This window comes from Pleurodeles waltl, chromosome 3_1, assembly GCF_031143425.1.
Source record: "Pleurodeles waltl isolate 20211129_DDA chromosome 3_1, aPleWal1.hap1.20221129, whole genome shotgun sequence".
Taxonomy (NCBI): Eukaryota; Metazoa; Chordata; class Amphibia; order Caudata; family Salamandridae; genus Pleurodeles; species Pleurodeles waltl.
The window spans coordinates 609,576,739-609,602,695 of NC_090440.1; the positions used below are offsets into that span (position 1 = coordinate 609,576,739).

Consider the following 25,957-nt stretch of genomic DNA (forward strand, 5'->3'; position numbering starts at 1 on the left):
GCAGGCATGCTGTTTTGAAACTTAGTAAGAAAGACTTGGGTGTTGAAAGGGCTGCTCCTAACTCCAGCAGGTTAATATGGTAAGTCTTTTCTTTGGCCAAACACTTTCCCTGAGCTTCAAGCCCATCCATGTAGGCTCCCCAACCAAACAAAGAAATATACATCAGGATGGTCTGGGATGGAGTGCCCAGATGAAAGCGAACACCTTGCAGGAGACTGGTTGATTCACACCACCAAAGAAGAGAGTCTATTGCAGATTGAGAGATGGTTACCGTTCCAACAGCCTGACAGCGGGCACCAGCTGTCTTCCAGGCACTGCTGTAACGTTCTCACTTGAAAGAGGGTGAACAGTACAAGAATGCTATTGAAATCAAAAGTGAAATTTGACAGATGTGGAACATCACATATTTAGAAGAGTCTGATACTTCAGACAGACAGAAGACATCTCACTTCAAAATTATACACTTTTGATGATTCTGTGTCAATGACCACTCCTAAGCAACGGATGTAATGAACTGGGATTGCACCGGACTGTGGACCTGATTTAAAAGTTGGTGGTCGCACTGTCAAGACGCATCGGACGAGGGCCCGAAAAGACATCACGACGCCGATCCTCCACCTGCCATATTTAAATGTATTGCAGCTGAGCTGCAGACCGCCATGACGGAGTCATCTCCCTAGCCATCAGGCAGACGGGTTACCGCAGGCCGTATTTAGGTGTTACCGTTGAACAGGCTGTTTACTGGCGGCAGTCTGCTGACAGAGAGAGGACATCGCTGGACCCAATGGACATCAGACAATGCCAGTGGCCATGGAAAAGAGGTAAGTCACACACACACACATGCTCCAGCCTTCACATGAGTCTACCTGCCTCACACACGACACAACACACCACATGCACACCATTATTCATTGCTATTACACCACAACACAACACCTACATGCTTCAAACACACATACACATCCATCCATCACACAACATATACACACTAGTGACACTGCACCCACACAGGACACAGCCACAACAACCAACATGCTTATCTACACAAACACACAAGCACAACTACACACATCACAAAAGCGACAGCCACACAACAGCATGTACCTGGTATCTGCATGCAGCAATAGAACACACAACACAACATACACAACAACTTCCACGCCATATGCAAGTGGCACACATACTGACACAACCACATCACACACTACACCTCCCGTCACCTCACCCAGCCAATCGCATCGCACACAAATATACATGTACTGACTCACACACACAACTCAAGCACAACATGACAGGTACATGTCCCCTCAAAATGTGCACACATCGGCAGAGTTGACAAGTGTGAATGTACCGTCACTGTGGTGCCAGGATTTATTTGGCAATGAATATTGATGCCAGAATGACAGTTGTGTATGTGTTCAATTTGAGTTGTGTACTAGTTTGCCCCCACCCATGTCTGGCCCACCCGTGTCCCTGAGATATGCATGTCACAATATTTTAAATAAATTACTGTGACATGTACACGTCTGCAATGGTCCAGTGCCCATGTGCAGTGACCTCCCAACGTACACAGCCAATGCGGGTTGCCTACCTTTGCGTCCAGCGATAGAAAGGGGAGGGGTTGTGTTTTCTCGGGGTCCCGTTGCATCAGCTACGGATGGTCCTGTCCAGTTGTGTCCAGCCGGAAATGGAAGTTGAATCAGGAGAAAAGGTGAGTTTTCACCCCCTTTCTACCCAATTCACCAAGTAAGAAGTAGAGGTCGGACCGCCGCTTTTGCTTGGCGTTATGGCACATCCAGATCTGCCGGTGGTAAGTGTGGCTGAAGTCCCGTCGTCATCCACTCTTTCCTATGGTGCCGTGGTGGCAGATGGGATAACTTGGCGGAGGCAGCGGGACTCGGACAGGTTAAAGTCTATGGGAACACCAACATCTAAATACGGCGGGCAGACATTCATGGCGGCCGGTGGGTTTTCAGTCAGAAAACCAGCGGCAGGACTGTTCGTTACCACGAACATTTAAATGAGCCCCTTAGTATGATTTACTCTGAGACCCAGTCGCTGAAGTGTGTTATGCTTTCGTGATGTGGGGTTTTCTGAGTCCTCAATGCCTTTGTAAACCAATCATTCCAATAGGGATTGATAAAAAGTTCATCTTTCTGAGCTGTGCCACCACTACTGCCACATGCTTTGAAAGTTTGCTTAGTATATTTGAGGTCGAAAGGAAGAACTTTCATTGTGCACACTGCCAACTAGAAATATTAGAAGTGTGCAATGACAGGGTACAAACTTTGTGCATGTAACTGGTCTTGTTATAACAATAAAATGCAAAATGAAAAACATTTAAAAAAAGAAATGTGAAATGCTTTTGTAGGATGAGGATGTGGAAATGTGCATCATGAAGGTTTATGGCAAACATGTAATCTGCTTGCTGAAAGCTGTGGGTGGATTTGTTGAAGTGACAACACACAAAACCTCTCTTTCTTTATGTATTTGTTAGCCGTTCTCAGTTCCTGAGAGGGATGATAGTCTTTTCTTGGTCCTTCTTTTGAACCAGAAAGTAACAGGAGTGAACTTGCTTTCCTTTTTGGATTGCGGGGCCGTTCCACTGTATTTTTTCTTGAATTAAAAGGGTGCTGATGTTTTCTTTGGAGGAATGAATGAAAGAGATGACCTATAGCTCAGCCAATAGCCAATTTGCACAACATTCAACAGCCATCTGTCTTTTGTTCCTTTCCCCACTTTCCCAGATGGGCACCTCTTCCTTTGGGAACATACGAGACTGGAAGGTATTTTGGTGTTGTTGGTTTCAGAGAACATCAGGTTTAAAATCCTCTGTTGTACTTCTAATTTCAAGCAGTTAAAGTGGAGCTATGAAGAAACACAAATAGTCAGATCAGGACCCTGGTCAGGTAAATCAGAAGCACTTGGGTTTGGGAACACATCCCATCAACACTGGAACCCCATTACCCATTTGAAATTCAGAAAGGAGCAGTAATCACCCTCTTAAGGACTTACTATGTCCCCTTGAGGCTTACTATGTCTCCTTGAATGCTTTCAGGATGCTCTCCGTAATCCTGTTTATAACAGTGGATGTTAGCAGGTACGTGACTTTATGGAGAGTGAGTAAAGTAAAAAATTGGGAAGAGGCCGAGGTTCTTGTGCGCAAGTGCCTCTAAAAATTGAACTACCTGGAACTATCCATCTGAACCAATTTATTACACATGAAGGTGGACACAGACGTGGTGCAAGACTTTGGCAATGCGCTGGCTAAAGGACAGAATTGCATCAAAGAATACAGAATGGAGCCATTACAATTGGTATGTGAAAAAGCCTGTCAATTTCTGAGATCCTGGCTAGATAGCACAAATCTATTACCTATACAAATGTCTGTAGCCTGCTGCAATCAAGGGAATTCACTTTTTCACTATCAACAGATTGTATCATGCACAAGAGAAATTACTGAAGTTGTAACCAAAGAAAACAGCAATGTGGACTATGCGTGAAGAGCACAGATGATCTACATATGTGTACCCCGTGTCAAGATTTGTAGAAATTCAAGTAAGACGTGATCTCCTTATAATTTCAGATTTGCACCATAAAATACTGAGCAAAGAAGCTAGGTATTTACTATTTTATTACTTAATCCTGTCAGCAGGAATACCAAATTATAGAATGTGGGTGTCTGCTGGCCCACCAAAAGTGGAAGATTGGATATTTTCTATGATAATGGCCTTCTCCCTGGGCATACATGGTCGCAATGCTGAAGGACCATGCTTTTAGGAATTCAGTAAAACAATGTCATGGTGAGCAGGCAAAGGGAGCATGCCTCTGGGCTTGACTGGTCACATTGAAATGACATGGATAACATACATTACAAGCATCACCTATAAAACCCACAGAAACATGGTCTCAGTAGAAGTACTTGCTCAAATCCGCAGAATAAACTGAACTGTAAATAGAAGTGAGCAGCTACATTGACAGAGTTGTGGTTGTGGTTGGTAATCCCTTGTGCAAGCCTGCCCGACTTTCTTGATCTGCTTTGTTAACTATGTAGGCATTTTCCGTCAGTTGTGAAGCACTGCTACATTTATTTATAATTACAATTACAAAATATTCCCAATTTCATTAAAAATGCTATTGTTGGAACCACAAACGTAATCTTGAAAGGTAAACTTTCATAAATGCTACAGAAATGTGGTTTTGCCTTTCTTTCTCTTGTTTAGTGAGAAACCAAGAAATTATATTTTTTTTCACAGAATGCATGTGGAAGCAGAGATAGCTAGCTATGGAGAGAAATAGCTATGAAGAAAGCTGGTTATCAGAATGTAAAATACAACAGCCGCTGACAGTGTGAGCAAATCACGCCAATGAGAATGCAAGACTGACGGCATGGAATGTGAAAGGGAGGAAGGTTACAATCTAAAAGTTATCCAGCTAGCAAACATAAAACAAGCATTTACAGTGCAATAGGTCTTGCATTTTTGAGAATTAGAGCTACTGGCATTGTAAATGATAGTGTTTTTTACCTATTGTTTTTTACCTATGTGTTTTGTTTTGTAGTGGGGTGGATTTGTGTGGTGTGTGATTGAATTATGTGTGTTATATTGGAATTGTTAGCTGTTTATTTGTGTGGTGTGGAATTGAGTGTTGTGTAGTGTATTATGTGGCATGGTGAATAGATAGTGGTGAGAGCCTGCGGATAATAGATAGAAAGAAAGAATGAGAGGCATAGGTAGTTTGTACAGGTAGTGGTTAGCGAGACTGAGACGGAGCAGCAGAAATAGTGTATGAAAAAGGGAGAAAGGAGGGGAGAGCAGACTACAGAAGCCTAAAGAAGGAGCTTTTGTTTATCCAGAAGACATGCTAAGAAGAGGAGGAGAGCCTGTGTTAGAAAGACGGAAAATTTGAAAAGGCATGGAAGAGAAACTGTGCTTGAAGATCTGAAGTTAACTATATTAGTGAGGTTGGGATAGTGCATGAGAGTGCGAGATAGATGGGTATGGCATTGGTAAATGCATTAGGTTTCGCCTATGTGATTAATAATAAGCTGTTTTTTGTTGTAAGTTGTAGCTTGGTGAGCAGTTGTGCAATTTAAGCAAAAAGCTTAAAAAAACATTTACAAAGCCAATAGGTCTTGCTTATGTGACATTTAGTGGCTTTGCTAATGTTTTTTAGCTATGTTGCAAATGACTAAAAGTAATGTAAAAAAGCTGTTTGACACAGACGGCATTTCCTGTGTTATAGTCCTTTTTAAAATGTTCTGTTATCCTGCACTGAAACTAGCGCTGCTATATTAAAAGGCTAACAAAACAGTGACAATGCTGATAGAGCATGTATAGTCGAGACCTATTGGCTTTGCCAATGCTTGGTATGGAATGCCATATGGTATGTTATAAGTATTTATATAGTATTTATAATGGCTGAAATGCTAATGTTATAGATGGAGAATGCCCTTGCCAAGGTGTTAGTGTGTCCAGATTCAGAAGCATTTTAGGACCATACAAAAACTATGAAAATGTGCCATATAAATGTGCTGAATGTAGCATAAGATGAAGGTAGACAGAAAGGTCCAATAGGTTAAAGTTTTTATTACATGCTATGTGTTACTTTGAGTACAATAGCTCAAAAGAACCAAAAGAGCATTCCTGACTGCTTGCAACTAGTAAAATATAGCAATAATCGGTGTTCAGTTGGTTTCTTAGAGCATTTACCCCTGTACCACTGCACTTGTTGCACCATTCAAATCATGACCCTCGTGCCTGCAAGGTAACTGCACTTGTGACTGCTTGTTTAGTAGCAACATATAACAATAACTGATGTCCAGTGGCTTTCGAGGAGCTTTTGGCCCCTGTGCCACTGCACCTGCTTCACCATTCAAATCATGGCCCAGGTGCCTGCACTTGTGACTGCTTGCTTAGTGGCAACATATAGATATAATCGGTGTTCAGTGGGTTTCTAGAGCTTTTGGTCCCTGTGCCACTGCACTTGCAACAGGGTCGTCCAGGAGGCAGAAGTCAGGGGGCCACACTGAGGGAGGTTTCTGCAGTGTGGCTGGCTGTACCTCCTCTGAGGAGAACGAGACACATTGAGCTTTAATATTAATTTATGTATATGTTTATTTAACAATTTTGCGAGGCACCCAAGCAAAAATTAAAGTATAAGAGAGTTTTAGACTGCAACAAAAGATACAATAGGGTTTATCTGTAACAATATCAGCGGATGCAAGGGGGGGCAGTCAGAACATGAGCCATAGACTGGGAGATGGCCGCACTGAGGGAGGTTTGTGAAGAGTGGCGGCAAAGTGACCCAGCCAGAATTGCAGAAGGAAGGGAGTACCACTGAATGAACAAAATTAAAAAGCCTTGGTACTGCTTTGTGTGAACATGTCGAACACCAATTATTTAAGATGTAAATCAATTATTATGGTGTTAAAGTGATTTCAATGATTTGTAATCTGATGTGATTTTGTAATGGCCCTGGTGCCTCCAAGGTAACTGTGCTTGTGACTGCTTGTTTAGTAGCAACATATAGCAATAACGGGTGGTCAGTGGACTTCCTGAATTTTTTGGCCCCTGTGCCACTGCACCTGCTTCACCATCCAAATCATGACCCTAGTGCCTGCAAGGCAACTGCGATTGTGACAGGTTGCTTAGTAGCAGCATATAGCCATGACAGGTGTTCAGTGGTTTTTGAGGAGCTTTTGGCACCAGTGCCACTGCATCTGCTGCACCATGCAACAGGGTCATCCACGGGGCTTTCTTGGCGACTGTTCATGGAGACGAAACTGAAGTTGAAAAACCTGCAATGACCAGTACCTCGCAGCACGGCTCCTCTGGCTGGCTGTACCTCCAATGAGGAGAACGAGACACCTCAAGCAGCCGTAGACTGAGAGGGAGGCTGCTTTGAGGGGGAGTTGCAAGGAGCGGCTGTGAAGCGACCCAGCCTTGAGGGAGGTTTCTGCAGAGAGGCTTGCTGTACCTCTTACGAGGAGAACGAGACATGATGAGCTTTAATATTTATTCATGTATATATTTATTTAACAATTTTGTGTGGCACTCAAGCAAAAATGAAGGTATAAGGGGGCTTTAGACTGCATACAATCTGTAACAACAGCAGCAGATACGAAGGGGGCAGTCAGAACATGAGCTGTAAACTGAGACAAGGGCCGCATTGAGTGGGGTTTGCGAGGAGCCGTGGCAATGTGACCCAGCTGAGACTGCTAGACAAGAGTACTGAAAATAGAAGAGAAGAGAAGGAGCAGGCCAGAGGATGTGGTGTAACAGCCAAAACTGCCAACCTTGGAGCTGCAGAGCTGGGTTTGAATCTCAGTATGGTAACAGTATGGCCTTTTGGAACAAAATGCAGTGCAAATGTGTTTGTCAAACAAAGTTCATATCACTACCAATAAAGAGCATAGCTATTTCAGGATGCCAGATAAAACAACAAACAAAAGAGGGCAGGGCTGTTCGTCAGATGGAGTTCCAAACACAACTGGTAAAGAAGCAGACAATTAACCAACAAAATAAATAGTGCACCAAAACAACAGATAAGAACAACAGTGGAACTATACACTTTTACAAAAAAAATCTACATCTAGTTGTGGAATGCAAACTAGAACGGCAGACTATAAAAAAACGTGTGAGAGTCTGAAGCTGCTTTTTTCCATAACATGAAACACTGAAGGCATTGTAACAGAAACAAATAAATGAAAGAAACGAAGAAAGTTTGAAAACGTGAGTCAATGGTAAAAACATCAAATGATGTTAAAATAACTGAACTGGCTCAGAGAGGCAACTGCGTTCTTGGATAGAAAGCATCTAAGCTTCTCAAAGGCACAGGCAGCCTTTTTTATTCCAGTCTAATGTAATGCCTACAAACCTCCGTTTACCCTTGTTCAACACTTTATTATGTTTGAACATTTTAACTTTATTTACTCTCTTTAGAGAAGATTGTGGATTTTATGTTTCGATGTCTTCACTCACAGAAGGAAATTATTCTAACATTAATGGCTATTAATGATGATCCTAAAATAGAGAACAGGTATTGTTAAAGACAACTACATTTTCACAGTTATATGTGTAAGATGATGTCTAGATCACACACCTGATATTTGACGATCTAACTTCTGTCGGCCCAATAATTGGTCTCCTGGTGCTCGTTTCAGCATGAACCATTGCCTTTTGATTTTCTTGTAGTCTTTGTACTGAAGATTCTGAGCCATGAGGGGCAGTAACAAAGTCCAAAAGGGCAAATACTTCATCTGCCAGTTCAGTTCGGTTCTCAGCTTTGTCCTGTGATATCAGCACTGCTGTGCTTGTTTGACTGGGTACTTTCAAACGTCGTATCCTAATGTCCATAATTCTGTTAGTACCTTGAGTTGATGGTGGAGAAGGGCATTTTGGAGTAGCATGTAATCTTGAATTAAAGAGGGCAGTTGACGGCGGGCTTTCTTGGGCTTGTGGAGATGCTGACACTAAAATGTTAAACGTATTCACTTACTTATCATAAAATATTCTTATAACACATTAACATTATCAGGTACAACACATTTTTTAACACATCTTGGGGATCCAAAATCAAGTAAAATAGTGTATAAAATGTCACATTTATTATTTTTACCTCCTTCACATCTTTGCTCGCCTTTTTACATTTGCTACTTACACTTCCACATGTTATGACAGGCTCTTAGCTTTTACATATTTATTTGTAACTTAAGCACCTACCGTGCAGATCACTGCCCGAAAATCGGCATGCTTCAGCCGCCACTGCCGGCATGGCGGGCCAAACCGCCATGATCATAATGAAGGCCTATGTCTGAAGGTGATGGTCAGGAGGACATTGAGACTGGTGTAATCCCTCAGCCAGGCTCCGATTTGCATGAAATTGATGAGAGCTTTTATTGACTCTAAGAAGCGATTAGCCTGTCTGATTTGGTTACTAAAGTTTATGCACAGGGAGATCTGGACCCTGTTTGATCCAAGGAGGAAGAAGAGCTTCTATGGGACGGAGAGGGGTTGGAGCTCACACCAATGAACCCCTCCCCTCTCCTTGTTTGGAGGCAACATCCCCACCTTTGGAACCTGGAATTTCCAGACTACATGGGCTACTCTGGACCTCGTTCCAGGGAGCTGATTGATGCTAATAGTAAAGAGGCGGCCAGTGGAAATGCCTCAACATCCGCTGCCATGCCCATTCTAACAGCTATCTGTGAGTTTCTTTAGCTCCACAGAGTGGAGTAGGTAAAGGATTCCCTCTCCCTAAAAATGTCACATCTAATGACAGAGGTGGTCTCCATACCCAAGGTGGAGATCTAGAGACATGGCAGGGGGATCTCCAGAATAGACCAGAGACACCAAAACAACTGTTCAAAAGCACGAGATTTAGTTGAATAGACTCTCTTCTAAATTAGATGATCTAGAAAAACAGATCCTGGAGGAATAATCTTCAGGTTCTGGGCATAGCTGACGGATGTTAGGGAGATGATCCGAGAGGTTATATTATCCTTCTCTTAAAAATACTTTTCTGCATTGAGTGACTGAGATATGAACTCCCTGATCCAGAGGGCACAATGTTTTCCATTTCGGCAAACAAATAATGACAGGGCTGCTCGATATCTGTGGGGAATCTTTATCTATGTAGGGAACTTTATGTTGCAATCGATTTTCCAGACGGCCCGTCACCAATCAGGTATTGTGGCATGGAGTTCTTCGTCTGGTCTGACTTCAGTCATGAGACAGTATCACATTGATGGAGGCTTCACAAGCAGATCCCGGCGCTTTAAAAGATTGGTGCAATAGTCTCACTAATGGAGCCAGCCAATTTGAGAATAAACTTTGAAGGTCATGCGTACTTCTGTCAGGAGGCACCTACTTTTTTGAGCTGCTAAAAAATGGCAACAGGAAATAAAGATTCACAACTCAATTAAAGTACTACATTGTGACATAAAGCCTTGCTTTCATACTTTGAGCTTTTTTTGGGAAATTCTTATTTTTTCAACTAGGTTATCTGTATTCATTGTAGTATGGGTGTTATGTCGCAATCTTGTAGGCACCAAGGGCGGCTTTATGGGTATAGTGGCTATAGCTGCTTGTGTGAGACCAATAGACTAGTAGCACTTATGGTGTTTTTTTCTGTTTTCCTTTTCTTCACTCTTAATTTTTACGGCTTTTTCTCTTTTTGAGCTTAGTCGCAGTATTGATACTGCCCTGTGGGGGTCTCATGTGTTCAACCTGTTGGTTACTGAGGGTTGGTAGAGAGGGATGGGTGAGGTATTGGTCCAGAGTTTAGCCACAGAGGGTGGGCGGAGGGTCTGTTTTGAAGGGGGTAAGTCCAATGGGAAGAAGAGGCATAGCTTGGGGGGAATGGTTGGTTAAAGCGATCTGTATGACTTGTAAGGACTTAAAAATAACTGGGGAGAAAATGGGGGAGAGGACTGGAACAAAGTACAGGAAGTACGGGAAGTTCACCATAAACGTGAGGAAAGATGCAAGTACAGTCACATCAAGACGAGGGAATGTTGACTGATGATGGTGCGATGGGTCGTGGTCAGCACCTTCATATTTTATCCTGGAATATTAATGGTATGAAAGTGTCAAATAAGCGCAAGCTAATTAAAGAATAACTCCATACCCTTACAATCACACATTTGTCTCCAGGAGACACACCTATCTGAAGAGCAAGCACCTCACTTACAGGAACTGGGGTATGAGGTTTTGGTTACTTTGTGCTATAATGCCACCTAACCGGGGGAGGTGGTGTCTCTATAAGTGTGAGAGAAAAAGCAAAATTGGGTGGTACTGGTAGCAAAAGTGGATGGGGGTAGCGATAGCTATTAGCTATTATTAAAATGGAGGATATGATGACTGATGATTGTGCGATGGGTCATGGTCAGTACCTTCAAATTTTATCCTGGAATATTAATGGAAAGAAAGTATCAAATAAGCATAAGCTAATTAAAGAAGAAATCCATACTCTTACAACCACACATTTATTTGTCTCCAGGAAACACACATATCTGAAGAGCAAGCACCCCCCTTACAGGAACTGGGGTATGGGGTTTTGGTCACTTCCTACAATAATGCCACCCAATAGGGGGTGGCTCTATAAGTGTGGGAGAAAAAGAAAAATAGGGTGGTACTGGTAGCAAAAGTGGGTACAGGGGTGTGTGATGGTTAATAGCTGTGATTAAAATGGAGGGTATTAAACTCACTGTTTGTACAGTGTACAGGCAAAATGAGGATGACCCATTAATGTTTGATTATATCCTGGGTGAACTACATCAATGGCCACAGCCTTTAGTATCATGCGGGGACTTCAATGTTGATCTACATCCAAGGCTTCACACTACATCAGGGCGACCATAGAGTAATATGCTACTACACACTAATTGAGGTTTGGTATACCTGCAGACCCCAGAAGAATGGTTTTACCTTTTATTCAGCCCCCCCATAAATCTCTTCCATGGATTGGTATGTTTTTTGTTAGCCACTCACTTTAGACTTATGTTAATATTTAGTTAAATGCTAGAATAATACCTGACTGTAACTCATTATCTATGTTTATTAGGTCAGACTGATGTAGTCAGTCTTCTACTCCGCGAGCTGGACATTCAATTGGAAGCTGCTGTTAGATGATGAATATATTTGAATAATGGAGGATGAGATAGGGGGATATATAGATGTGAACCTGAGATCTGCATCTATAACGTCTGTTTGGGATGCACTTAAAGCCTAGACATTGAGTTTTACGACACAGCAACAGAAGTCATGGAGCCTAGCCGAGACTCGCTTACGGCTCATCCTCTGTCAGATCAAGGCAGTATTAACTAAGAACACACTCGAACAAGACTCGCTGAAAGTTACTATAGCCTCAGACAGCAGGTGGTACTACAAACTACACTAAAGAAAAGTACGTGGGAAAGGGCACCAAGAAGATCCAGGCTACGCAAATATTCCATTTTGAAAATAGTGGAGATCGGTCGATTGCTGGTTTTCCGAATCAAAGACAGATCATGTAGTAATCTCATTCAGGGGGCGTGGCCAAGATGGCGGCCGGAGCGGACGCTAGAACACAGAGCTCCGCTCACGGCCCACCATAATCAGCAACTATCCTGTCCCTGCACGGCCCTACAGACGGGATTGTGGCGCATGGAGCCCCCACTAGTTGCTGGTGGACTTGGATGCCCAAAAAAGAAACAAAATAAATAAAACAAAGAGGGTGAAGAACACGGCACCGACGAGACGGCGCGGCCGGCGGCCTGTGTCCAAGCGGCCCTCGCTAGGTGGAGCTAAGGAGAGCGCCGGGGTCGCCGTCGGGTGTGGACCCGAGAGACTCCTGGGCTGGACGGCCGAGCGTGGCCTCTGCCCCGCAACGGGCTCGTGCGCGGCCGAGATCGGGCCCTTGCAGCGACTCGCACCAAGATTCGCGACGACACCGGAGCCGCGATAGGTGAGAGGGACAGGCGCGGTCCCAAGCATCTAGCGTGCAGTGATAGTGGGGGCACTGGAGCTCCCCTGGGACGCAGTGAAAACAGATAATACAGCCCCAGGTGAACGGCTGAAGCGGCACAAGAAACAAAGAAGGCGACCCTGGGCAAATAAGAAATAAAGTGAAAAAAAAAAAAGCTAAGAAACAAGGAATAAGAAGGGTCGCACCAGATCTCCCTCTGCACCCCTTCCGGTCACTGCGAGACCTGCCCTGAAGGCACGCTCAAAAGGCCACAGAGGTACGAACGTAGACCAACAAGGACTTTTCCCCACGAGCAGGAATCAGCTTGGGGACTGTGCTGAACCATTGCGCAGGTAAAATCCGAGGCGGGAAACCCACATGTAGATGCCACGCTGGGAACATATTCTGAAGGCACTTAGAACAACTCCTCAAGGCGGCTGGGAACGTGCACATGGAGAAGTCTGAGTTTCTTCGGACACTCGGAGAAACGGTCTCCACCTCTTGCAGGCGATTTAAGATCCCCACCAAAACAATAGTACACTCACAGCACGGGCTCAGTGGGCGAAAAGCACCGATAGCCGACCCAGCATCGAGACACACTTAGGGCAGTGTCAATCTGGAGCCCTAAAGATCACGACAGAGGAACAATCAAGGAAACATCCAAGAGACCCCGAGAGTCCCCGAATTTGGAGTGTCATTCGGAAGCAGGAAATCTGGACCCATTAACAGGTACTCTGACCCAAGATAATTCCAATAGAATATAGCGCCACAGGATAGTTCAATAGTAATCGTCACGAAAGAGCACGATGGTCAAACTGAAACAACCCAGGGCGGTGACCCACATGGACGGTGGAATCCCACCCGCCGTGAACAATCCAGACACGCAGATCACAACGCTTCTACAAGTGAGTGAAACGCTGCGCACACATTCTCTACAATTTGATAAATTATTACAAGCAGTAATGGACACCAAGGCCTCGATCGAAGGAAAGATCGACGCTGTTGTCATGAAGGTCACACTACTCCAAGCAGATCACCGCAAACTAACAGAAAGGGTCGCCAATACAGAGCTGGCACTGGAAACTGTCCAACCAGAGGTCGCAAGCATGAAAACTAAAATCCAACAGATGGAAACCGAAATGGCACAACTACAGCGCAGAGCCGAAGACGCGGAGGGCCGCTCCAGGCGCAACAATGTCAGATTTCTTGGTGTCCCAGAAAGAATAGAATCAACAAAAGCTGAGGAATTCTTAGAGGACTGGCTGAAAGATATAATGAAAATACAAGACACCACTAAAGTACCAGTAGTAGAAAGAGCACACAGAATCCCTGGCAGACCACCACAACCTGGAGCCCCACCTCGACCACTGATAGGGCGCTTCCTAAATTACAGGGACAGGGACCAAGTTCTGCAATACTTCAGATCCTCAGGAACAATTAATCTGGAGAATTGCAACATCACGGCCTACCCAGATTACACAATGGAAGTACAACGCAAAAGAGCATCGTTTGTCAAAATCAAGCAGTTACTCCGACTCCGGAAGACGCATGGACATGGATACATGCCAAGGGCCTAGTAGAATCATCCAAAGAATATACGGCTCAGGAAGAATGGATTACACCCAGCCTCCGCAGAAAGAAAAAGAAAAGCTCAATGGCACGCCCAACAAAATCACAGGTAGCGGTCGACCAGGCGCAGGCCTTGCAGGAAGCCAGCACATTTGCACGCTCACAACTGGACACTAGAAGTGAAGCAGAACTCAAAGATAACAGCCCGCTATGTAGCGGATCCAGCTCCCCCCTCTCTCCACTGATTGGAGGCCCGGACTTCACACCACGTATGGCGGACGACATATGAAGCCCTCCCCGGCGACGTCTCTCGCTACAGACTTGAAAGTCTAAAAAAAAAATGGCCCAGACGAAAAAATAATTGCTAGGGCGCTGGACCCGGGACAGTTGAGAGCAATCATCCGGTTCGCGGAAATGGGCACACATGAACACCGCTCGGCTGGACCCGGTCCGGCGACGACCCTGGAAGCCGCAGAAGCACTGGCCACGGCTCTCGCAACTTCATTCATGGCTGCGCAGGGTAACAACAACATGGAGGTGGGTCACGCAACGATCTCTACCACCGCTAACCTACACCCCCCAACACCTGAACGGTCCCTGAATGGAACAGACTTGTGTAAACACTTGTTTAGGCACCAGTTGTGCCAAATGATTCAAAGTTGGGCCTAACCCAACTCGTCTCTTCTTTTACCTTAGATGTTCCTCTAACTTCTTATCTCTATCGGAGGTGTACACTTCGTTCATCTTTTGTCACTGCCATCCTACACAAAAGACTGAGGTGAGGCGGCAGGGTGCGGGGGCGCGTGCATGGGTGCGGGGGGGTTGGAGAATGATATGGAACCCTGGACCCCTGTGCAGAACTGGAGCGGGAGAGATGCGATACTAAAACATGTCACACAAAGAGTCCGCATATAACATACTAACTTGGAATGTGAAGGGAATGGCGGGCACGAACAAACAAAATAGAATACACGCATATATAAAGCGCCATCACATACACATAGCTATACTACAAGAAACGCATCTCACTCCAGAAGATCTTAAAACAATGGAAAGGAGATGGACGGGACTAGTATACGGTACTGGGACATCGACTTACGCGAGGGGAGTCCTGATCTGGATAGCTCCAGGGGTCCCCTACATAGTGACGCGCACCACAAAAGACGTAGAAGGCAGGTTTATCCAGCTGGAAGGCTCGCTTGACGGGGAACCGTTGGCGATCATAGGGCTGTATGCCCCAAATGTCAGACAGGGTGAATTCCTACAGAGAACTATCCCTCGCCTGTCAAATATACCAACCCTACCTAGTATTTGGGGAGGAGACCTGAACTGCGCACCACAGGTAGAGATGGACAGGTCACACCCCCCACTGGTCGCTGCCCCAGTTAGGAAAAACTCACATATCCTGCAATCCTGGATGTCGGAACGCCGACTAATAGACGTTTGGAGGCACTCACACCCACTAGATAGGGAGTATTCTTATTACTCTCCAGTGCACCTCCTATACACTCGCATAGATCTGATACTCAGCTCGCAAGATCTGATACACAAGTTCACAGGCGCTGCGTACACGGCAAGAGTAATTTCAGATCATTGCCCACTCATAGCGCACATTCAATGGGGCAGACCACGTGCTCGCATTTCAACATGGCGCCTCCAACCAAACTTACTACAGGATCCTCCGTTCAGAAAAGAACTAGCCACCCATATCACTTCTTACTTCACACTAAATAGCGGGACAACGAGCTCTAGGGCAACTGAATGGGACGCGCATAAGGTGGTGATACGGGGCACATGCATATCGGTGGCTGGGGGTGTACGACAGACATTAACCCAAGACCTCCGTAAATACGAACAAGAAGTACGCACTGCGGAGTGTAAACTTGCAGAAGGTACAACAACAGTTGCGGAGCTCGGGAGACTGCGAACACAGTGGAAGGAGGCAGACCATCGCCTCAGACAATATTATTACCACCACTACTTAGCCCGAACACATGCAGAGGGGGATAGGCCAGGGAGGCTGCTGGCATGGCTCCTAAAGAACGAACAACGCAATACTCCCATAGGCGCCATCCGCCTCGACACAGGGGTAACAATAAACACTCAGGCGGAAATAAACGACGCCTTTAGAGAATATTATAGCATGCTATATAAAGCACAACCCCCCCCACACCAGAACAAACAAGTGAGTTCTTCAAAGAGACACAATTAAATCAACTCACGGAAACACAGATAGGAACCCTGGAGTTCCTGATCGACCTCAAAGAGATACAGCAGGCATTGCAACAGTTGGCACATGGTAAAGCACCTGGTAGCGATGGCCTTCCTGTAGAGTACTACTGTACTTTCTCGGCACAAACATTAGCGCCATACCTTGATATGTTGGGCGAGGCTCTCGAGCGAGGTCAATTGCCAGAAACTAAACGTGAGGCGATAATAGCAGTACTACCTAAACCGGGACGCGACCCTCTGGATGTTCGTTCATACCGACCGCTCTCACTGCTGAATGCAGATTGCAAACTGCTCGGTAAAGTATTAGCAAATCGCCTGCTCCCTTTGATGCCGGACCTGGTACACCTGGCCGTAATACTTTTATCAATATACGGAACCTCCTGCGCCTGATGGCAAACACGCCGGAGGGCGATTACAAGCAAGTGGCAGTATCACTAGATATCGAAAAAGCGTTCGATACTCTGGGATGGCCCTTTCTGATGGAGACACTCAATCGAATGGGATTCGGTATGACATACATAAGATGGGTTAGGGTCTTATACTCGGCACCGTCGGCGAGGGTCAAGACAGGTGACACTATATCTGAGAAGTTCAATATTGAAAGAGGCACCAGACAGGGCTGCCCATTGTCCCCATTACTGTTCGCCCTTGCTATTGAACCATTAGCTACCCGGCTACGCGCACTTGCCCCGGAGTGGGGCATACTGGATGGTCGCGCACATCGCATAGTGTCGCTATATGCAGATGATGCACTAATATTCCTCAGAAACCACACTGAATCCCTCCCAGTCCTACTTGGCCTGCTGGATCAGTTTGGAGTAGTCTCTGGATTAATAGTGAATTGGTCAAAATCCTGCTTATTTCCCATGCGAGCGGTGCCAGAGATGCATCGTTTAGTCCCCACGCTCTGCGACCTAAAATGGTGTTACACCACTTTCAAATACTTAGGGATAAATGTGTACCACGACCCCCTGGATCTCAAAGAGGGCAACCTAGGAAAGGCGATTAGGTCCTTCAGGGGCTCCCTGCCCTTCTGGTGCTCACTCCCACTCTCTCCCATGGGAAGAGTGTCCATAGCAAAGATGATTGTGCTACCGCGACTATTATATTTCTTCATGGCGCTCCCACTGGCACATTCCTAATTCCTTTTTCAAAAACTTGACCAGTATACTGATTGACCTGGTGTGGGGCAACGGACAACGGACGCCGACTGGTTGCACTAGCGAAAATACACCAACCACTTACGCAGGGAGGTCTGGGGGCACCATGATTTGAGCTGTATTACACATCCGCCCAATTACAGTGGGTGATGAAATGGCTCTGTAATCCCACGAGCGCTGAGGCACAGACGGTGCACACTGACTTAGGTCATACTAACATACTAAGCTGGCTGCTGACCCGAGAAGGCCCACGATACACACATAACACTCAATTAAACAATGCCCGCTGGGTTTGGAATCGATTCGTATCAGCTGGGAATAAAAATCTACAGTACTCCCCAAAGATCCCACTGTTGGGCATCCCAAAAATCGGAAAGATAGCAGCACAGCTAGGCCTGACAACATGGCCCGAGAAAGGCATACAAACAGTAGGGGACATATATGGCGACGGTCACCTCTTAACCTATGCGACACTGGCCAGCGCCCATGATCTGGGACGGGGGGCTTCATAGCGTTTGTAGCATTGCGACAATTAGTACGATCCGCATGGAACTGTGGAAATGACGAACCCAAGGCGGCCCCTATCCTACATGACTTACTAGATTATTCAGACACCCCGATAAACATATCAAGATTATATGGAATCCTAACCGCACATACTGAACATAGACAGGACCAAGCAAAAAATAGATGGGACCAGGATCTAGCTACACCACTCTCACAGCATGCATGGAGCCAAGCCATGACAATGACTTACGCAGTGTCACGCAATCCCTGGCTTAGATACACACAGTTTAACTACCTACACCAAACATATTTATCACCACATCGACTCGCACGTATGTTCCCACAGACATCTCAGGGGTGCCCCAGATGCGGAGTTGTTACAGCCAGCTTTTACCACAGGACATGGGAATGCCCCCCAATTATGAAGGCATGGAATGACATAGTAACTTCGATAACTGAATGGCTCGACACCCCTTTGTCCCCTACGCCGGAGTTATGCCTATTGGGAATCAGAGATAGACCCAAAGGACGTAAGCAGACAGACAGATGCATTGACTTAGCGCTTGTGCTATATAGACGACTGATAGCAATGCACTGGAAGGCACCTGGTGCACCGGGTCCCCATCAGTGGCAGGAAGATCTGCTACGATGGGCAAAGGCAGAAGCGCACACACTGCAATCATTGCAAGACAGAGGGGTCCGGGTCAAGGGCATAGACACCTGGGACTCCTTTGTAACTAAATTGGAAAGCAAAGATGACAAGCGACCCCCTTGAACGAATAGGTTTGACAAACAATAAGACAATGCTGACAGGGGAGCACACGCAAACAGAGGCACTGAATGCGCAACCCAAGACAAGCAATAATGAATGAACTTAGCAGCGAGCAACTGCAACAACAGTGGTACAAAGGTAGCGGGACACAGGGAGCAACAGGACGCAAATATACCAGGCCAAGTCAAATCAAACTCACAACAGGGAACATGTTGCAGCAGATCACCGAGGATCGCCCCTCATCACCTATATTAATTTTTCTCCCTCCCCCGCCCCTCCCCTTGTGACCGGCGTATCATCTACACGGCCCTACCGCTCGAACCATTTTGGGAACATATAACACACTACACCCCCCTCCCGACGTGGGGCTCTCATAATGGGAAGCGCGGACACCCCCGAACAGCTCCTCCGAGCACGATCTCTCATTTTCTTTCTTTCCTCCTTTCTCTATCTTCTCTTCCTTCACAAATTTTCTCATGTTAGCAATGTTTCTAAATAATTTCAGTTGAAATTATAAATAGTAATCACATGGCCAAGAGTGCAAAAGATATGCAAATGTAATTAGATTCGGAGCACGAAAAATAAGTGTGTAACAGTGATTACATGGAACATAATTGTATTTTTTTTTATCGACTGAAACAATAAAATAGTTTAACAAAATAAAATAAAGTAGTAATCTCATTCAGAAGATCGTTAATGATAAGGGAAAGCAAATCACAGAGCAGTCTGAAATTAGAAAGGTGTTTTGAAAATTCTATCAAAATCTCTACAGTGACAACTGTCTAGCCTTCGGAGAATCTGTTAAAAGTTACACTGAGAAATTTCAACATCAGCAGCTGACACAGGGACAGCGAAAAAGGCTGGAGGATAGTGTGACCTTGGCAGAGGCTGAGATGACCATGGGGCAACTGGCGGAGGTAAGGCGTCTGGACAGGATGAAACTCCATTGGAATTCTTTAAGACCTTTTCAAGGGCACTTGCACTGGTTCTCCAAAATCAATTCAACTCCACCAAGGCCTATTTATTTTAATTTTTTTTATTTCAGGTTCAAGTATTACAAAAAATGAAACAGAAACTATACCTAAGTAGCATTCAGCTGGTTAATCCTCCTATAATCCCTTCATATTGGTCGATCAATTGTATTTCTAAGAAATGTTTGCTATGTTGCCTTTGATTGTAAAATCAACAACACACTCAGAACAAACCTTTGATCACTTCGCAATATATAGACACAACCTAATTTCGATCATTTTGTGTAAAGTTAACATAATATTAATGAGCCGGTCTTGCTTTGACTCCCAATATTCCTACTGGCTACATAGCTTTACTTGGCTTAATATTCCACTAAATACTGCAATTTAACTGTAAACCTTTTTATACTCCCGACACGTTTTGAGTAACTTTCCTCATATTTCTTGGTTCTTACCATCTTATCCTATTAGTTCTGCAGTGTAGGAATATTTTGGGTCCGCCATAACTGCAATAGCAATGATTTAGCTACTGCAAAAACAGTCTTAATGAAATATTGTTGAAATTTAGCTAGCTGACGTGTTCTCTGAGATACTCCAAACAGAACTAAGCTTGGCTCTATCTCAATCCTTAAATTAGAGCTGTAGTTTATTACCTTGTTTGTATCCAACCAAAAATAGTTAGTTTGGGACAGTCTAAAAAATATGTAGCCTATGCCCCTGTCCCTCCAGATTGCAGCAAAAGCATTGATCAGAAATTGATGGAAACATTTTATGTAACATCTCAGGGGTGAAATAAGCCATCCATCTGGAGAGGAAAGACATTGTTTTACAGTTAGCTGCCCTCAACCCCAACTTCTGAAATAATTCTCCAATCTTCGCTGGTAATTACACATTGTGTTGTTCTGAAACTTTTATCCCTACAATCAGTAATTAATTCAGAGGTGGATTGACCAACTAAACAATATGGACCAATTTCCTGTCACCACTACTTTACTCTTAATTAGAGCCCTCTCTATCGAATGTTCATGGGTAATTGCCCTGGGTATATTAGTACTAGTAAAATGGGAGATCTGAAAAAAACTCAAAAAGAGTCTAGTTGCCATATTCTCCAATCTTATTGCAAGCTCCTCCTAAGTGATGTATCTGCCTCTTAGCAGAAAATCCCTGATCTCTTTGAACCCTTTGTTATTCCATTGAGCTATTACCGTTTCTGGAAGGTGTAGGCCAAAATATTTGCACTCCTGGAGCTGCAAATAAATATAACCTGATGTCATTTGATGTGTTTTACTTAAAATCTCTGCTCCTTTACTAAGATCGCGAACATACTTATATCATGTTATTTTGGGAAGTTTAGTGGTTTTAATAAATGCTGGGGGACTTATTACTGATTCTGCGACCATCCGATCGACCATGAGTGTTTCCAGGGCTTCTCTGCTATCCACATATTGTGCCAGTATGTCCTGCAATGCAGCCTGATAATAAACTTGAAAATTAGGAAGTGCCAAGCCCCCTTGGTTTTTATTGAGCTGGACAACTGCGAGCCTCACCCTTGTTTTTCTTTTTCCTCCATATAAAACTTCGTATCATGGAATCCAATTCACGAAAATAGGAGCTATTTATTCTTATTGACACATTTTTTAATAAAAAAAGAAAAAGCGGGAGAATAGACATCTTGATTAAAGAGACTCTCCCTATCAGAGTCAACGGGAGAACCATCCATCTGTCCAAACATGCCTTGCACTTTTTCAAGCATCCTGGCATAGTTAAGGTTAAATAAATGACCATAGTTCTTAGTGACATATATTCCCAGAAACCTAATGGGTTCGGATGAATTAGTCTGCTGTTGTAAACCAGGAGGAAGATGCTCTATTCCTGCGCTACATAGGAGAACCTCTGTTTTGTTTTCATTAATTTTATAGCTCCTTATTTGAGTATACTCATTAATTCTATCCAGCACCCTTTGCACATTATTGATCTCTGGTATAAAATGATGTAGTCAGCAAGGAGCTTAATTTTTGGCATAGCTGCTATTGGCGACCTAATTTTGTTCAAACTGTGTATTATGTGGGCCAGAGGTTTGATAAAGAAGGCAAACAGTATAGGGGAAAGAAGACAACCCTGTCTAGTGCCTCTTTTAATTTGGATCGTGCCTCTGACTTTTGAATTGATAACAATTCCGGCATGGGCACCCTGATACAGCTGCCTCATCATCGACGTAAATTGCGAGGGAAAGCTGAATTTGGTCAGACTGTATAACACGGCCTCCCAGTTCACGAGATCGAAGGCTTTCTCTGCGTCTAACATTATCATTGCAGCAGGGATAGCATTGGCCGAAAAATACTTGACTGCCTGTATTAGAAAATTTGTATTAGATGCCATCAGTCTGCCGGCTACAAAGCAGTTTTGGTCTTTATGTATTAGTTTTTGTGCTATCGGTGTAATCCTGGTAGCCCAGACCTTTGTTAAGATTTTATAACCTGCGTTGAGCAGGCTGATTGGGCGATATGCATCTGGCTTCAGCGGATTTTTATCTTTTTTTTTACAAACGGACTATTGTTGATTCTTTGAATGCTGAAGGTATTTCTACACCCTCGAATACTGCAATACATAAGTCCGTTAGGAATGGTACTAGCTCCTCGCAGAAGATTTTATAGAACTCTATTGAAAAACCATCTCCACCACACACTTTTGCACTTGGCATTTTCTGAATAGCTCCCTTAATCTCAGAGGGTGTAATCTTCTGTGTTATATCGTTCTGGACATTTAACAGTATCTTTGGTAGCGTGATTGGCTTATAATACTGATCTATCTGGTCAGGCGAAAATACATAATTGGTCCCATAAATTCTAGAATAATGTGACATAAATACCCAAGCAATATCCTTCTCATGAGTAATGATTACACTTGTCTCAGGATCCTGAATTTGATGTACTGGATGTCTTTCATGTTTTATACAGGAGGTTCAAGCTAGGTATTTCTCTATTTGCTGAGCTAGCTACTTCTTCAAAAATAAAGAAATCTTTTAACTTTGCTTTCGTTTGAGATTGCAACTTGCAGCTTCCTGCCCCCCACCCCTCTGCTTTCATACAATCATCTGTGGCATTATCTATAGCCATATGACGTTTTTTAATTTCAAGCTCTCGCTGTTGAGTCTGCAAAGTTTTGAAGGAAATATTCTGACCCCTAGCTGTAACTTTAAACGCTTCCCTATGTTGAATAAGGATGCAGAATTCTGATTATGCTGAAAGATCTCCTGTATGAATTTTCTCATAAGTGTGACCCACTCCTGATTACTAAGTAAGGATCTATCGAACCACCATCTGGGCCTCTCCTTAGTAGGTGCCTCTAATTCTGACATCACCATGACTGATGAATGGTCAGAAAGAGCATTTGCCCATTTGTGCGAGCAAACCTCCTTCAGTGTACGTGAAACTAGAAAAAAATCTATCTGCGGAGCTGTTTTATAACGGTGTAAAAAGCAGGTATATTGAGCAGCTACTGGATATTCTTCTTGCCAAGGGTCCATTAACTGAAAATCGCTTTTTATTGTATTCAAAATTCTCTTAGTTTTGGGTTTTAGTTGTCTTTTCCCCCTATTAGAGGTATCTAATATAATGTCTTGAATATAATTAAACTCCCCCCCAATAATAAAGGGGCCTATGACATTCATTGTTATATTATAATGGTTCAACTTCATCTATGAGTGGCCCATAGTAACTGACCAGATTCATTTGAATTCCTGATAGCATAACCTTTAACCAGAGCCATCTCCCCTTAGGGTCTTTAATAACCTCCTTTATGACCCAGTCAACTCTGTTACTTACGTATATTGCCACCCCTCTTACTGCCATCCCAGATGAAGCAAATAGAGCTGCTGAGTACTGTTTTGGGATATATACTTTGGGGTTATTACTTTTTAGATGGGTTTCTTGAAAATAATTGACTTTGGTGTTAAATGATATCACCCATTTTAGCATTGCCTTATATTTCTGCCTATTTGAGATTCCGTTTGCATTGCAAGAAATAATCTTAAGCTTCACCATATCTTTTAATTGGGTTAACAGTAGGCTTTTTCCAGCCGTACCTAGTGTCTGCTACTTTGTCAAAAAATCTGAATTTCTTCAACCTCTTAATCCTCCCCCCTGCATTCTGCCCCTCACTCCGCCCCTGACCCCACCACTAACCCCAACCCATCTCCCGACTCCCTCCCTGGATGCTTTGGGCTTGAGGCCCTCTAGGGACTCTCAGAGCACTCCCCTCCCTATCCCTTGATTCCACCCAATGTTCCTGTCTTGGGTCTACTATTCCGTTGTGCTTCCCCCCTCCCCTTGCCCTTGCTGTGGTGCCTTGGCATAGCACCGTAGACACCGAAACAACCAGGAGACATCTTAGTCTTTCCCCTTTTGGTCGCTCACAAAAAAACAAACACATTTTTTCCGCCTGATTACCTTTCGTCAATACATTCCCACTCATAATCGCCGTGCCACAGAACACGAGGAATATTCCCTCAATGTTACACCAAGAGCGTTCTCCATCTAGTCTCCCCCTCAAGTCCCCCAACCGCTACCTCACAGCCCCATGCATGCAGGCAGGTAGCTACTGATATATAGATTTAATCCTCTATACATTGTTTTCTACAACCCCTTCCCGTCTGCACTCCGAATAGAATTCAGAAGAGTTTTTGCCGTCTCTGCTGTATGTAATATATTAGCCCATCCTTTATATAAAACTTTCAGTTTTGATTGCTGGACTAGGCCGGCTGCTGCCCTTATTTTCTGAGAAAACTGAACTCTTGTTGTCTATGCGCTGCTAGTGCGGACATATCAGAGGTGATTTTAAATGAGTAATCTCCCGGAATTACGAAGGCCCTTGCTTTGATGGCGAATTAAAGAATTCTTTCTTTAATACAGTAGTCTCCAAAGTTGGCCACTATTGTCTGTGGATATTTTCCTGGGCTGCTGGAACTCCATGGGCACGTCCAATGGTAAGAACTTTAAGTTGGAGTGGCGGGAGCGATTTTCAGCATCATCGACCCGGATCTGCAAATCAGCCAATTCAGCTTGATATCTGTCAATTGATGCTCCCATGTGTGATCCACCATCTTCCAAGTCTGATACTTGTTGTTCAACTTCTTTAACACGAGTGCTCAATTGCTGTGTTGTTGTCTGAGGATGAGTTGGACTTCCCTCTTACGATTTGCTTCCTCCTGTCATAGTTTTAAAGCCTTAAGTTCCGTAAGAACCTGTCGAAGCACAGTCTCTGTTGCTGAGGAGCCTTCACCGATTTGTCCCCCTTCTGCCTGACCAGGACCAGAGCCCCTATTTTTGACTCTTTCACAAGCTTCCTGGTGCCCTGCTGTGGCCCCCACCTGAATTGAGTCTGGCGTCTGCAAATGTTAATTGGCCCAGGAGGGATATAAGAGTCTGAGCATCGCTGAGTATTCAATAAATTATAAGAAGATGAAGACTGGTGAATAGGTACTGAATTGTGCCTGGCCTGCCCCCCTCCTTTAACTGTTCCGCTGGAAATGCTAGTTTAGGTGGTTCTTTGGACTCTTTAGATCCGGGCACGAAATATAGCAGATACGTCTGTAGTTGTCCGTTGCTACTTTGTTGGATGGTAGTCTGACCTTGCTCTGTCCGTTCGAAAATACAAACAAAAAGTGGGGAAGTCCCTATTACCCCACTGGATTAGGGACAGTAACAGTATACAAACCAAAGTATCCAACGGGGATAAATCTATAACAAATTCTCTAAGTAAAAAACTCAATTTTTTACTGAGTAGTAATTTCTTTATTACGAATAAATCAAATCAATCATAGTGTCAACAAATCACCTATCGGTGTTTTACGGTGGTTTTGTATTTGTATATATTTAGCTTTTTTGTATATATTACTTTTTTTAGGTAGATAGGTGATTTGTTGACACTATGATTGATTTGATTTATTCGTAATAAAGAAATTACTACTCAGTAAACAATTGAGTTTTTTACTTAGAGAATTTGTTATAGATTTATCCCCGTTGGATACTTTGGTTTGTATACTGTCCGTTCGAAAAGGCGCAGGTCTTGTGGACGGTGCTGGCTATCACTGGTGTTCTGTAAGTTGCCCTCTATCCGGCTATCGATTACATGTTCATTGTGCTCGGATTCCATAATTGCACCTTTTGCTTTAGAAGTAGTTTGGAAGGTGGAGGAGGGAAGTAATGCTTGAGAGGGGGGTTGCAGAAAACTGGAGAGGTTGAGCCTAGGCTAGAGTTTTTTTCCCACGAAGTGGGGTGTTTAGTTTTTTAATTTCGCAC

The 25,957-nt window shown here is 44.1% G+C and overlaps 1 protein-coding gene across 1 annotated transcript in view; it reads right to left on the reverse strand.

The window, feature by feature from the left end:
* The window catches only part of LRRC56 (leucine rich repeat containing 56), a 623,145-nt gene that overhangs the window by 62,199 nt on the left and 534,989 nt on the right, over window positions 1-25,957 (reverse strand). Inside the window, exon 14 of the mRNA XM_069223062.1 lies at window positions 8,104-8,473. Coding sequence (XP_069079163.1) covers window positions 8,104-8,473 — 370 coding nt within the window. The remainder of the gene's footprint in view (window positions 1-8,103; window positions 8,474-25,957) is intronic.